This window comes from Nerophis lumbriciformis, linkage group LG21, assembly GCF_033978685.3.
Source record: "Nerophis lumbriciformis linkage group LG21, RoL_Nlum_v2.1, whole genome shotgun sequence".
NCBI lineage: Eukaryota > Metazoa > Chordata > Actinopteri > Syngnathiformes > Syngnathidae > Nerophis > Nerophis lumbriciformis.
This window is the reverse complement of record NC_084568.2, coordinates 29482373-29497514: the sequence shown is the minus strand read 5'-3', so window position 1 is coordinate 29497514 and position 15142 is coordinate 29482373. Positions and strand designations below refer to the sequence as shown.

At 37.0% G+C, this 15142-nt stretch overlaps 1 protein-coding gene and 1 long non-coding RNA gene across 2 annotated transcripts in view; one reads left to right on the top strand and one right to left on the bottom strand.

The window, feature by feature from the left end:
* Positions 1 to 15142, bottom strand: part of LOC133620868 (uncharacterized) — a 116132-nt gene that overhangs the window by 95336 nt on the left and 5654 nt on the right. Inside the window, exon 2 of the long non-coding RNA XR_009817574.2 lies at positions 5053 to 5178. This is a non-coding gene — a long non-coding RNA (uncharacterized lncRNA). The remainder of the gene's footprint in view (positions 1 to 5052; positions 5179 to 15142) is intronic.
* On the top strand, positions 5034 to 13983 carry npvf (neuropeptide VF precursor). The gene is made up of 3 exons (XM_061982485.1): positions 5034 to 5204; positions 7944 to 8284; positions 13838 to 13983. The coding sequence occupies exons 1-3, from the start codon at positions 5034 to 5036 to the stop codon at positions 13911 to 13913; spliced, it is 588 nt and encodes a 195-aa protein (XP_061838469.1). The 3' UTR covers positions 13914 to 13983.

Genomic DNA, 15142 nt, shown 5'->3' with positions numbered 1-15142 from the left:
GTTATCTATTTTGATCCAAGACCTGCCCAAGCTCGATCTAGGACCAGTCCAAGCCCGAGGCATCTTTTTCTTGTGTGTTAATGTGACCGAAAACAATGGCTGTTTACATACCCCCCCATTCCTTTAGAAACAGCTGTTATTATGTAAACAGGGAAAGTCCAAATAAAATGAAGTGGCGTACAATCTTTCGCCAGAGCGTGCTGAAGCCTGTACAAGAGTACAGCCCAGACGATTCTCCTCAAATTGAGCCAAATTTAATTCTGTCTCTGTTTAATTCCTTGCTTCTTGTCTCATTTTAATAGATGTCATCAGTGTTTGAACCTGACACATCACTTCAAAGTGTCTTCACCATTGTGTGTACGCCAAAAAAAACATCGGTTTCTCAGCTGTGGTCCGTATGCTACTCAGCTGTAATACACTTTTCCACCACCTGTGGCAGTAATGGCAATCCATCCATCCATTTTCTACCGCTTGTCAACATTCGGGGTCACTGGAGCCTATCTCAGCTGCATTCAGGCGGAAGGCGGTGTACACCCTGGACAAGTCGCCACCACATCACAGGGCCAACACAGATAGACGGACAACATTCACACTCACATTCACACAATATCAAACAGAAGAGGTCTGGAGCTAAAGTCATTGCAGAGGTTTCCTCAGCGCAAAAAATATGACTAACGTGGTGAAGCTATATTCATTTGCACTTAAATGTTATGGACACTTTAGTTAAGAAGCATTTATTACTAATATGTGTGAATAATTTAGTTCATTTATTATTGTAGCACAACATTATTGTACGTAAGTTAGGCTAAGAAGCCCTGAGTTAGAGGAGACCTACCACAAATGTGGTCTTTTCTGACGGATAAATGTTCTTACAAGGCTGGATACTCGTGTTTAACAATGTCAACACGTCAAATCATGAGGTTCATGCATGTTGTTGTGAGCTTGCATGCAGTTTGGGGAAACCTCGGTTCACTGGGTTTTGCAGTCTATCTACTTTGTAATGTTGAGGTGGACGTACTTATTTGGACACAAAGTCAAGCTCTCAGCCACAGAGTGAGTGCTCCGGGTCACGAGGAAACACAAAAAAAGGATTATTTTAATCTCATCTAAACACCGACGTGCATCAAAAAACTCATTTTTTTGATTGCCTAGTGTGCACCTATTGTTGTGACCGGGTGAATCTATATAATGTCTATGAAGTTTATTTTCCGGCCGTGTCTGGGGGGAAAAAAAACAGGTGTGACAACTTCAAGATATAAAATTAAGCAATGTACATTTTCAAAAGATCATTTATGACAGTGGGGCGTAGTTTCATTTGCAATTTAAAAAAGGCTTAAAAACCCTTCTTTTTAAAAAAGCCTTTTTTTTAGATATGTGTGCTAGTTCTAGCTACTAGGCCAGGGGTCGGGAACTTTTTTGGCTGAGAGAGCCATAAAAGTCAAATATTTAAAAATGTATTTCCCTGAGAGCCGTATAATATTTTTTAATACTGAATACAACTAAATGCGTGCATTTTTAAGTAAGACCAACATTTTTAGTAGAGATGTCCGATATCCGATATTGTCCAACTCTTAAATACAGATTCCGATATCAACCGATACCGATATATACAGTCGTGGATTTAACACATTATTATGCCTAATTTTGTTGTGATGCCCCGCTGGATGCATTAAACAATGTAACAAGGTTTTCCAAAATATATCAACTCAAGTTATGGAAAAAAAATGCCAACTTGGCACTGCCATATTTATTATTGAAGTCACAAAGTGCATTATTTTTTTTAACATGCCTCAAAACAACAGCTTTGAATTTAGGACATGCTCTCCCTGGGAGAGCATGAGGAGGTTGAGGTGGGCGGGGTTGAGGTGGGGGGTAGGGAGTAGCGGGGGGTGTATATTGTAATGTCTCGGAAGAGTTAGTGCTGCAAGGGGTTCTGGGTATTTGTTCTGTTGTGTTTATGTTGTGTTACGGTGCGGATGTTCTCCCGAAATGTGTTTGTCATTCTTTGTGTGGGTTCACAGTGTGGTGCATATTTGTAACAGTGTTAGAGTTGTTTATACGGCCACACTCAGTGTGACCTGTATGGCTGTTGATCAAGTGTGCATTGCATTCACTTGTGTATTTGAAAAGCCGTAGATATTATGTGATTGGGCCGGCACGCAAAGGCAGTGCCTTTAAGGTTTATTGGCGCTCTGTACTTCTCCCTACGTCCGTGTACACAGCGGCGTTTTAAAAAGTCATACATTTTACTTTTTGAAACCGATACCGATAATTCCCGATTATACATTTTAAAGCATTTATCGGCCGATAATATCGATAGCCTGATATTATCGGACATCCCTACTTCTTACCATTAATGCGACTTCTGGTGCTGCATGGTTTTGCTGATGGCTTTGTAGTCTGGTTGATACGTGGTTATTTTTAACACTCTGATTACCAGCGGAATTATTCATTACTTATCGTGTTAAGCAATGTCAGTTAAGATTTATCTGAGACCCAGATGCAGTCATCAAAAGAGCCACAGGTTCCCTACCCCTGTATTAGGCTGTTCTAGTTTTTATTTTTTTTACTATTTATTTTACTTGTTGGGGGCAGCTATTTGTGGTTCTAGCGTTGTTTTTTTTGTTTTTTTAAATGCACTGTAGCACTTTGAGGTTGTTTGTTCAATGTAAAGTGCTTTTACAAATAACATCTATTATTATTATTGTTATTATGATTTAGGAATGCTTCCAGAATGGAACATCTTGCAGACGGACCTAAAAACGTGTTATAAAATGACTGGGGAGCTAAATGTAAACAATGCCTATCCAAAACATATTATTTACACCGCAAGGAAGTCTTTTAAATGTATACTAACATCATCATATTTGAGCTCCAATTAAAGTCAGCACTCTACTTTAGATTTACAATTCAACACACGTCGTCAAACTCCAGAGAAGACTATGTAGGCGAGCTCTGATCACAATTGCTTCAATCTGCATACCATCATTTGAGAGTCAGAGCCTCCTTGTGGCGAAAGTGTGCCAACCAACCCCACTGCAGTATATAATGTCACTGTGTGTTGTTCACTAATAAATGCAACATAATGTAACAGTAAACACTTCTAATGTTATTGTTACCTTGCAAAGTATGGTTCAGTAAAATGCAAATTAGAAATGGAAACATAGATATTTTATTGAAGTAATAAATACTATTTCAAATACATAATTTGAGAGAAACAATTTGATTGAACAAGTGTACCTTTTATGAGTTTTTTATTTTTTTTTTTACAGTTTTTTTCTGTAATTCGATATAATGTTGAGCTCATTGCAATGTCGTGTTTTGATTGCATCATTAAATGAGTTGAGGATATACAGAATGTAGTTATAGAGTTTTAGATAATAGTTATAGGATGTACACAAACAATATATATATACATAATTAAAGAAGTAATATAGTTTGTTTGGTTGTTATATTACATTTGGCCACAAGAGGTCAGCATCCTTTCCCGATTCAAGGTTGGCCATTTTCTTTTTTCCTTTCAGGGTTTGAGATGAACTCATGGAATAATCAAGAATTAAATTAAAACATGCAATAATTGATTAAATACATTTTTTTTTGTTATTTCTCAAATATTTATATAAGTAATGAGATAGCTAAATGAATACATTTTGAAATAAGCAATTGAGTTACTAATCGAATAATGACATAAGTAATTGAATAGCTAAATGAATAAATTGTAAAATTATTAATTTAATCAGTGATTAAATATTGAAATAATTAAATATTTAAAATAATAAATTGTGAAATAATTGAATTATTAATTAAATACTAAAATAAATAATTCAATAATTAAACATAATAATTATTATATATTATATACTGTATATATAATATGTAAATATTACATCCATCCATCCATCCATTTTCTACCGCTTGTCCCTTTCGGGGTCGCTGGAGCCTATCTCAGCTGCATTCGGGCGGAAGGCGGGGTACACCCTGGACAAGTCGCCACCTCATCGCAGGGCCAACACAGATAGACAGACAACATTCCCACTCACAGTCATACACTAGGGACCATTTTAATGTTGCCAATCAATTACATATGTGTTATATTTTATATTGCTACTGTGGTACATTTGTAGTCTACTTTGTACCCTTTCCATCCTTACCCTTTCCATCCTTTGTAACTGAGCTAGTAAGTGGAACAATTTCCCTTGTGGTTCAATAAAGTTTGTCTTAGTCTAAACCTAAGTCTTGTAGTTTTGTAAGTTTTAGACAGTTTTGTAATTACATATTACAAAACTGTTGTGTATACTAATTCACAGATGTTATTTTATTATAAAAAGGTCAGTAAATGATTCTATATATTTGTAAACGCTCTGAAGTGGGAAAGGGGTAGAATTAAATAAGCTTTGCTTCTTCTTAGTCCTTTTCGGACATGATGTAAAGTGAAATGATATGAAACTGTGTGATGTATTATACTGTAAGTGTGTTCATGTTCGAAATAAACTAAAGAAAGAAAAAAGAAAGAAAGTCTAAGTCAAATTGTACATTCAATATATTATTGACACAGTTAATAACACATGTTGTAAATAATTAATTACATTTAGGTAATTATATGAAGATTTACTTTGAGCACACTAACTGATGTTTATTAAATTATATTGTGCTTTTTCAAATGTTCTTGTAATCAGACAACGGTTTATTAGATGGAATTCCATCTAAAATATTGTCTGATTACAAGAACATTTGAAAAGAATATGAATAAAAAGACATTGTGAACCTTTTTGACTCAATGATCGTGCGCCTTTATTTATATGGGAAATGGAAAAATGTGAATTGAGATTTTTCAGCGGTCAAGTAGGCGATATGTCTTTATGTTGTCTCGTCAACAAAGGCCAGGGATTCCATTCATCAGCCCAATTAGGCCGTGCATGTCTTTCACTGAGCGGGTGAGTATTCATTCAGGAATGTGTCGCCTTTAAATAACTTTCGCAGGTGACGTCCCCGAGACTTTATTAAGAGGGGAATTACAGATCGCTGGCGTTAACATGGAGATAACAATCTTACTGTCAGCGCTCCTGATGGCGACGGCGGTGGGTCTCGGCGGCGGCGCGGCCGTGTTCGACCTGAAGGTCAGCGGGATATCGATCCAAGGCGGGAGAGCCCCGCAGAGCAGCGACCACGGGCGACACGCTGCGAGGAGGCAGACACATCAAGAGGTAAGGAAGAGTATTTGTGCATGTCAAAGGTCAATGCAGCCTTAATGAAGGTCAATATGGTCCCGATAACTTTGTATCATCATATATCCTGTCAACTAGCTATCCATACACTTGGGTAAAAACGGAATCCATCCTATTTGGGTCCCAAATCAACCTTAAGAAAGTCAGTGACTTCACTATAAAAGTGGGTGACATTGTTATCACCAGGAAAGATGAGGTCACCTACCTAGGTTCCATTCTAGAGGCTAATCTTTCCTGTGATAAAGTGGCAACCAAGGTAATCAAGAAGGTCAACCAACGAACAAGATTTCTCTACAGAATCTCATCTCTGGTCAACGAAAGCACCATGAAGATTCGAGCGGGAACTCTCATTCAACACTTTGTCGATTACGCATGCACCTCCTGGTACCCTAGCACCTCCAAAACCCTCAAATCTAGACTCCAAACATCCCAGAACAAACTAGTCAGGTTACTTCTAAACCTCCACCCCAGATCACACCTCACTCCTACCCACTTCTCCAAAGTGGGCTGGCTCAGGGTGGTGGACAGAGTAAAACAACTTGCACTGAGCCTAGTCTATAAAATTCGCTACACCTCCCTGATACCGAAGTACATGTCAAACTACTTCCATAAGGATGACCGCCACAACCACAACACCAGGGGGAGCTCCACAAACCACGTTAAACCCAGATTCCGATCTAACAAAGGTCTTAACTCATTCTCCTTCGATGCCACATCAATATGGAATGCACTCCCAACTGGTGTAAAAGAAAGTGCATCTCAACCCTCCTTCAAAATCTCACTAAAAGAACACCTCCAGGCAGCTACAACCATAGACGAACACCCTCCCCCCACCACATCCCACCTCCCCGGATTGTAAATAATCAAATGTATATACTGGATTTGTTCTAATTCTTTCTGAACTCACTATGTTCACTGCTCGCTGTACATATCCTACCAAGTCAGACCTACACTGTTTCAATGTCCATTTCTCAGATGATATAATTGTTGATGACTGAAGTGCTGATATCAACCAAACCTAACCAAACCCTGCTCTGGGCCTGTTTTGCTGCCAATGGAACTGGTGCTTTACAGAGAGTAAATGGGAAAATGAAAAAGGAGGATTACCTCCAAATAAATAAAGTTGATTTGATTTGATTTGATTCTTCAGGACAACCTAAAATCATCAGCCCGGAGGTTGGGTCTTGGGCACAGTTGGGTGTTCCAACAGGACAATGACCCCAAACACACGTCAAAAGTCAAATCATTTTTGGTGATTTAACCCCCAATTCCAACCCTTGATGCTGAGTGCCTATGTCATGGCTGTCTTGAGTTTCCAATAACTTCTGCAACTCTTGTTTTTTTTGTGATAGAGTGATTGGATATAACAATCTGGGTATAACAGCTCAAGTTTTGTTTCATCTGACCACAGAACTTTCCTCCAAAAGGTCTTATTTTTGTCCATGTGATGTCAGATGAAACAAAAATTGAGCTGTTTGGCCACAATATCCAGCAATATGTCATGGCTGTCTTGAGTTTCCAGAAATTTCTACAACTCTTATTTTTTTGTGATAGGGTGTTTGGAGCGCATACTTGTTGGTCACAAAAAACATTCATGAAGTTTGGTTCTTTTTTGAATTTATTATGGGTCTACTGGAAATGTGACCAAATCTGCTGGGTCAAAAGTATACATACAGCAATGGTAATATTTGGTTACATGTCCCTTGGCAAGTTTCACTGCAATAAGGAGCTTTTGGTAGCCATCCAAAGGCTTCTGGTTGAATTTTTGACCACTCCTCTTGACAAAATTGGTGCAGTTCAGCTACATTTGTTGGTTTTCTGACATGGACTTGATTCTTCAGCATTGTCCACAGAACTTTCCTCCCGAAGGTCTTATCTTTGTCCATGTGATGTCAGATGACACAAAAAATGAGCTGTTTGGCCACAATACCCAGCAATATGTTTGGAGGAGAAAAGATGAGGCCTTTAATCCCATAAACACCAAACCTACTGTCAAGCATGGTGGTGGTAGTATTATGCTCTGGGCCTGTTTTGCTGCCTATGGAACTGGTGCTTTACAGAGAGTAAATGGGAAAATGAAAAAGGAGGATTACCTCCAAATTCTTCAGGACAACCTAAAATCATCAGCCCGGAGGTTGGGTCTTGGGCACAGTTGGGTGTTCCAACAGGACAATGACCCCAAACACACGTCAAAAGTGGTAAAGGAATGGCTAAATCCAGCTAGAATGAAAGTTTTAGAATGGCCTTCCCAAAGTCCTGACTTAAACATGTGGACAATGCTGAAGAAACAAGTCCATGTCAGAAAACCAACAGATTTAGCTGAACTGCACCAATTTTGTGAAGAGGAGTGGTCAAAAATTCAACCAGAAGCTTGTGTGTGGCTACCAAAAGCGCCTTATTGCAGTGAAACTTGCCAAGGGACATGTAAGCAAATATTAACATTGCTGTATGTATACTTTTGACCCAGCAGATTTGGTCACATTTTCAGTAGATCCATAATAAATTCATAAAAGAACCAAACTTCATGAATGCTTCAATCACTCTATCACAAAAAAATAAGAGTTGTAGAAATTATTGGAAACTCAAGACAGCCATGACATTATGTTCTTTACAAGTGTACACACACACACACATACATATATAATAATCAAAGAATCGATCCTTTTTCCCACCGAATGTATCAAGCAAATCCAAATAACTAAATATTGTTGTCCACAGCAAAATGGTGACAAACGGAGGAGTTTGGACTTGGAGAGCTTCAAGATCTACGCGACCCCAACGACCATCAAAACGGGCCTGCCCAGAATTGTCCGGCTCTACCCTCCCACTGCTAAACCCGCCAACATGCACGCCAACATGCCCATGCGCTTTGGACGGGAAAATGTTCCCGGGGACGACAAGTCGCAGTCCAACATGCCACAAAGGTTTGGAAGGTCCAGAGAGGAGAGCCCAAAATGTGCTGATTGTTTTGGAGACCAGAGGAAGTGGCCAAAGAGTCCATACTGGAGGCTTCTAAGGATGCTAGCTCGTGTCCAGTTTTGGAAAACAGGCTTGAGCTGGTAGGCAACTATAAAACCATACACGTCTAAAAACACAACAAACTGGTTTTTAGACACAGCTATCAAAAAATGTTCAGTATTATTCTGTATGAACTGTTCTCCTACGCCAGGGGAGCCCAAACTGAGGGCCACAGACTGACAGATCAAACGATCACCTTCAAAAAACCAGTACTTTTTTTTTTTCTCAAATAACTGGAAAATGCAGTTTTGGTAGAAACTCTGTTTGAATGTTGAAAAATCAAAGCCGAACTGAAATGCTAACTGTTAGCATGCTGGTAATATCGCGTCAAGTAACAGAAAATATGAGCAAAATGAGATTAAAAACTAGTACTATGCTAAAATGCTAACAATAGCATGCTTACAGTTAGCATGAAATACCAAACTAGGACTCTGAGGTGTATACCTGCTGAATTAGTTTAAAAAAATCTGCAAATGTTAGCATGATAAAATGCTAACTGCAACATGTAGAGGTAGGGGAAACAATCGATTTTAGATGCAATGCAATTCGAACGTGGACGATTATCAAATCAATTAGTAAACATCAATAATCAATAATCGGTGTATTTATTGTAAATAAAGTAATGGAGACAGTTCTAAAATTTGGCTGACATTCATTTAATAAATGTGGCAATTGATCTAACGGTTTCTTATAAATGCAACCCAGGTGATAAACACTTATTTAGTGAAACAAAAAGACATGTAAAAGTGCATCAATATACTTCAATTAAAGATGCATCAATAATCGATTTTTAATCGAATCGGAGCTCTTAAATCGGAGCCCAAAGATTCCCACCTCAAGTAACATGTGTCAAGTACCAAACTATATGACTCTGAGGGGTATACCTGCTAAATTAGCTTTAAAAAAATCTAGCATACTGATGTTAGCATGATAAAATGCTAACTGTAGCATGTGTCAAGTACTAAAATATATGACTCTGAGGGGTATACCTGCTTAGTTAGCTAAATAAAATCTAGCATGCTGATGTTAGCATGATCACATGCTAACTGTAACATGTGTCAATTACCAAAATATGTGACTCTGATGGGTATACCTGCTAAATTAGCTTAAAAAAATCTAGCATGCTGATGTTAGCATGATAAAATGCTAACTGTAACATGTGTCAAGTACCAAAATATATAACTCTGAGGGGTATACCTGCTAAATTACCTAAAAAAAAAACTAACATGCTGATGTTAGCCTGATAAAATGCTAACTGTAACATGTGTCAAGTACCAAAATATGTGACTCTGAGGGGTACACCTGCTAAATTAGCTAAAAGAAAGTCAAGCATGCTGATGTTAGCATGATAAAATGCAAACTGTAACATGTGTCAAGTACCAAAATATATGACTCTGAGGGGTATACCTGCTAAATTAGCTTAAAAAATCTAGCATGCCAATATTAGTATGATAAAATGCTAACTGTAACATGTGTCAAGTACCAAAATATATGACTCTGAGGGGTATACCTGCTAAATTAGCTTAAAAAATCTAGCATGCCGATGTTAGCATGATAAAATGCTAACTGTAACATGTGTCAAGTACCAAAATATATTACTCTGAGGGGTATACCTGCTAAATTAGCTTTAAAAAATCTAGCATGCTGATGTTAGCATGATAAAATGCTAACTGTAACATGTTTCAAGTACTAAAATATGTGACTCTGAGAGGTATATCTGCTAAATTAACTTAAAAAAAATATAGCATTCTTATGTTAGCATGATAAAATGCTAACTGTAACATGTGTCAAGTACCAAAATATATGACTCTGAGGGGTATACCTGCTAAATTAGCTTAAAGAAAATCTAGCATGCTGATGCTAGCATGATAAAATGCTAACTGTAACATGTGTCAAGTACCAAAATATATGACTCTGAGGGATATACCTGCTAAATTAGCTATAAAAAAATCTAGCATGCTGATGTTAGCATGATAAAATGCTAACTGTAACATGTGTCAAGTGCCAAAATATGTGACTCTGAGGGATTTACCTGCTAAATTATCTAAAGAAAATCTAGCATGCTGATGTTAGCATGATAAAATGCTAACTGTAACATGTGTCAAGTACCAACATATATTATCCCGGAGAGGTATACCTGCTAAATTAGCTAAAAAAAAATCTATCATGCTGATGTTAGCATGGTAAAATGCTAACTGTAATATGTGTCAAGTACCAAAATATATTACTCTGAGGGGTATACCTGCTAAATTAGCTTTAAAAAAATCTAGCATGCTGATGTTAGCATGATAAAATGCTAACTGTAACATGTGTCAAGTACCAAAATATATTACTCTAAAGGGGTATACCTGCTAAATTATCTTAAAGAAAATCTAGCTTGCTGATGTTAACATGATAAAATGCTAACTGTAACATGTGTCAAGTACCAAAAAAAATATGACTGAGGGGTATACCTGCTAAATTAGCTAAAGAAAATCAATCATTCTTATGTTAGCATGATAACATGCTAACTGAACATGTGCAAGTACCAAAATCTATTACTCTGAGGGGTGTAGCTGCTAAATTAGCTATAAAAAAATATATAGCATGCTGATGTTAGCATAATATGCTAACTGTAACATGTGTCAAGTACTAAAATATATAACTGTGAGGGGTATACCTGCTAAATTAGCTAAAAAAAATCTATCATGCCGATGTTATTATGATAAAATGCTAACTGTAACGTGTCAAGTACCAAAATATATGACTCTGAGGGGTATACCTGCTAAATTAGCTTAAAAAAATCTAGCATGCCGATGTAAGTATGATAAAATGCTAACTGTAACATGTGTCAAGTACCAAAATATATGACTCTGGGGGGTATACCTGCTAAATTAGCTAAAAAAAAAAAATAATCTAGCATGCCGATGTTAGCATGATAAAATGCTAACAGTAACATGTGTCAAGTACCAAAATATATGACTCTGAGGGGTATACCTGCTAAATTAGCTTAAAAAAGAAAATCTAGCATGCCGATGTTAGCATGATAAAATGCTAACTGTAACATGTGTCAAGTACCAAAATATATTACTCTGAGAGGTATACGTGCTAAATTAGCTTAAAAAAATCTAGCATGCTGATGTTGGCATGATAAAATGCTAACTGTAACATGTTTCAAGTACTAAAATATATGACTGAGGGGTATACGTGCTAAATTAGCTAAAGGAAAACTAGCATTCTTATGTTAGCATGATAAAATGCTAACTGTAACATGTGTCAGTTACCAACATATGTGACTCAGAGGTATATCTGCTAAATTAACTTCAAAAAATATAGCATGCTGATGCATGATAAAATGCTAACTGTAACATGTGTCAAGTACCAAAATATATGACTCTGAGGGGTATACCTGCTAAATTAGCTTAAAGAAAATCTAGCATGCTGATGTTAGCATGATAAAATGCTAACTGTAACATGTGTCAAGTACCAAAATATATGACTGAGGGGTATACCTGCTAAATTAGCTAAAAAAAATAAAATAATCTAGCATGCTGATGTTAACATGATAAAATGCTAACTGTAACATGTGTCAAGTACCAAATATATGACCCTGAGGGATATACCTGCTAAATTAGCTTTAAAAAATCTAGCATGCTGATGTTAGCATGATAAAATGCTAATTGTAACATGTGTCAGTACCAAAATATATGACTCTGAGGGTTATACCTGCTAAATTAGCTAAAAAAAAAAATCTAGCATGCCGATGTCAGCATGATCAAATGCTAACTGTAACATGTGTCAATTACCAAAATATGTGACTCTGAGGGGTATACTTGCTAAATTTGCTAAAAAAAATCTAGCATGCTGACGTTAGCATGATAAAATGCTAACTGTAGCATGTGTCAAGTACCAAAATATATGACTGCGGGGTATACCTGCTAAAATAGCTTAAAAAAAATCTAGCATACTGATGTTAGCATGATAAAATGCTAACTTTAACATGTGTCAAGAACTAAAATATATGACTCTGGGGGGTATACCTGCTAAATTAGCTAAAAATAAATCTAGCATGCCGATGTTAGCAAGATAAAATGCTAACTGTAACATGTGTCAAGTACCAAAATATATGACTCTGAGGGGTATACCTGCTAAATTAGCTAAAAAAAAATCTAGCATGCTGATGTTAGCATGATAAAATGCTAACTGTAAAATGTGTCAATTACCAAAATATGTGACTCTGAGGGGTATACTTGCTAAATTCGCTAAAAAAAATCTAGCATGCTGACATTAGCATGATAAAATGCTAACTGTAACATGTGTCAAGTACCAAAATATATGACTGAGGGGTATACCTGCTAAAATAGCTTAAAAAAATCTAGCATGCCGATGTTAGCAAGATAAAATGCTAACTGTAACATGTGTCAAGTACCAAAATATGTGACTGAGGGGTTTACCTGCTAAATTATCTAAAGAAAATCTAGCATGCTGATGTTAGCATGATAAAATACTAACTGTAACATGTGTCAAGTAACAAATTATTTGACTCTGTGGGACATAGCTGCTAAATTAGCTAAATAAAATCTAGCATTCTTATGTTAACATGATAAAATGCTAACTGAAACATGTGTCAAGTACCAAAATATATGACTCTGAGAGGTATACCTGCTAAATTAACTAAAAAAAATATAGCATGCTGATGTTAGCATGATAAAATGCTAACTGTAACATGTGTCAAGTACCAAAATATGTGACTCTGAGGGGTTTACCTGCTAAATTATCTAAAGAAAATCTAGCATGCTGATGTTAGCATGATAAAATGCTAACTGTAACATGTGTCAAGTACCAAAATATATTACTCTGAGGGGCATACCTGCTAAATTAGCTAAAAAAAAATCTAGCATACTGATGTTAGCATGATAAAATGCTAACTAACATGTGTCAAGTACTAAAATATATGACTCTATAGGGGTATACCTGCTAAATTGGCTAAAAAAAATAATCTAGCATGCCGATGTTAGCAAGATAAAATGCTAACTGTAACATGTGTCAAGTACCAAAATATGTGACTCTGAGGGGTTTACCTGCTAAATTATCTAAAGAAAATCTAGCATGCTGATGTTAGCATGTTAAAATACTAACTGTAACATGTGTCAAGTACCAAATTATTTGACTCTGTGGGATATAGCTGCTCAATTAGCTAAATAAAATCTAGCATTCTTAGGTTAGCATGATAAAATGCTAACTGAAACATGTGTCAAGTACCAAAATATATGACTCTGAGGGGTATACCTGCTAAATTAGCTAAAAAAATCTAGCATGCTGATGTTAGCATGATAAAATGCTAACTGTAACATGTGTCAAGTACCAAAATATATAACTCTGAGGTGTGTACCTGAATGTGTTTTTAATTCCAGCCTGCTATAGTTAGCACCCATCCTGTACCAAAATATTACTGAGGTGTATACCTGCAAAATTAGCTAGCATGTTCATTTAGAATGCTAACGATTGTGCCGCACTTTGGACACCCCTGGCCTACGCTATTCTCACAGACGTCTGTCGTACACAAAATGTGACTAGAAAAATCGACTACCTATTTTTTCTTTCCTTTTCTGTAGGTCTGAAGATTTTTACTTAATGACTCGCTTGGAAGAAATGGAGACGCAAATAAAGACACTCCAAGCAATGATGTAAATCTATGCAGGATTGTAGCATCATGATGAGGACAAAGTAAATGTCCATTAAGTTGTGTTAATTGTGACAGAAATTGTAGCAATGTGAATAAAATATGTCAAATCAGTGGTGTGGGTTGCTGTTTTTGGTACGTGGCAACAAATGAAGGCCCAAAGACAAAATGATGGCATATATTACGTTATTTTGTCTTACCGTATTTTCCGGACCATAGGTCTATTTTCGATCTTTTTTCATATTTAGGGCGCACCGGATTATAGGGCGCATTAAAGGAGTGATTTTTTTTATTTTTTTTCTAAACGTAGCAGTATCTCCTCATCCGGTAACAACCACAAGGGAATGAGTCCCGTGAAAAACTGTCCGACCGGAACTCTCTAATAACCAAAGTTCCTTGGGTGAATAATATAAACTCACTACACCGGTATGTTTTAGCGCTTTCATGGCGAGTTTACTGCCAGATATAAGTAAGAATTTTACACTACTTTATAGAGATGTCCGATAATATCGAACTGCCGATATTATCGGCCGATAAATGCTTTAAAATGTAATATCGGAAATTATCGGTATCGGTTTCAAAATGATCGGTTTCAAAAAATAAAATGTATGACTTTTTAAAACGCCGCTGTGTACACGGACATAGGGAGAAGTACAGAGCGCCAATAAACCTTAAAGGCACTGCCTTTGCGTACCGGGCCAATCATATAATATCGGCTTTTCACACACACAAGTGAATGCAAGGCATTGTTGGTCAACAGCCTTACAGGTCACACTGAGGGTGGCCGTACAAACAACTTTAAGACTGTTGCAAATATGCGCCACACTGTGAACCCACACCAAACAAGAAGGACAAACACATTTCGGGAGAACATCCGCACCGTAACACAACATAAACACAACAGAACAAATACCCAGAACCCCTTGCAGCACTAACTCTTCCGGGACGCTACAATATACACCCCTGCTACCCCTTAACCCCCCTCGCCCCCAACCCCGCCCACCTCAACCTCCTCATGCTCTCTCAGGGAGAGAAATTCCCAAATTCCAAGCTGCTGTTTTGAGGCATGTTAAAAAAAATAACATGCCTTCAATAATAATAAATATGGCAGTGCCATGTTGGCATTTTTTTCCATAACTTGAGTTGATTTATTTTGGAAAACCATGTTACATTGTTTAATGCATCACAACAAAATTAGGCATAATTCCGCGACTGTATATATCGGTATCGGTTGATA

What these genes read in the sequence shown, in the direction of transcription:
- npvf (XM_061982485.1), top strand. Translation starts at nt 5,034, where the DNA reads ATGGAGATAACAATCTTACTGTCAGCGCTCCTGATGGCGACGGCGGTG. An exon ending in GGAGGCAGACACATCAAGAG is followed by an intron (nt 5,205 to 7,943) that starts GTAAGGAAGAGT and finishes TGTTGTCCACAG; the next exon opens with CAAAATGGTGACAAACGGAG. An exon ending in TGGAAAACAGGCTTGAGCTG is followed by an intron (nt 8,285 to 13,837) that starts GTAGGCAACTAT and finishes CCTTTTCTGTAG; the next exon opens with GTCTGAAGATTTTTACTTAA.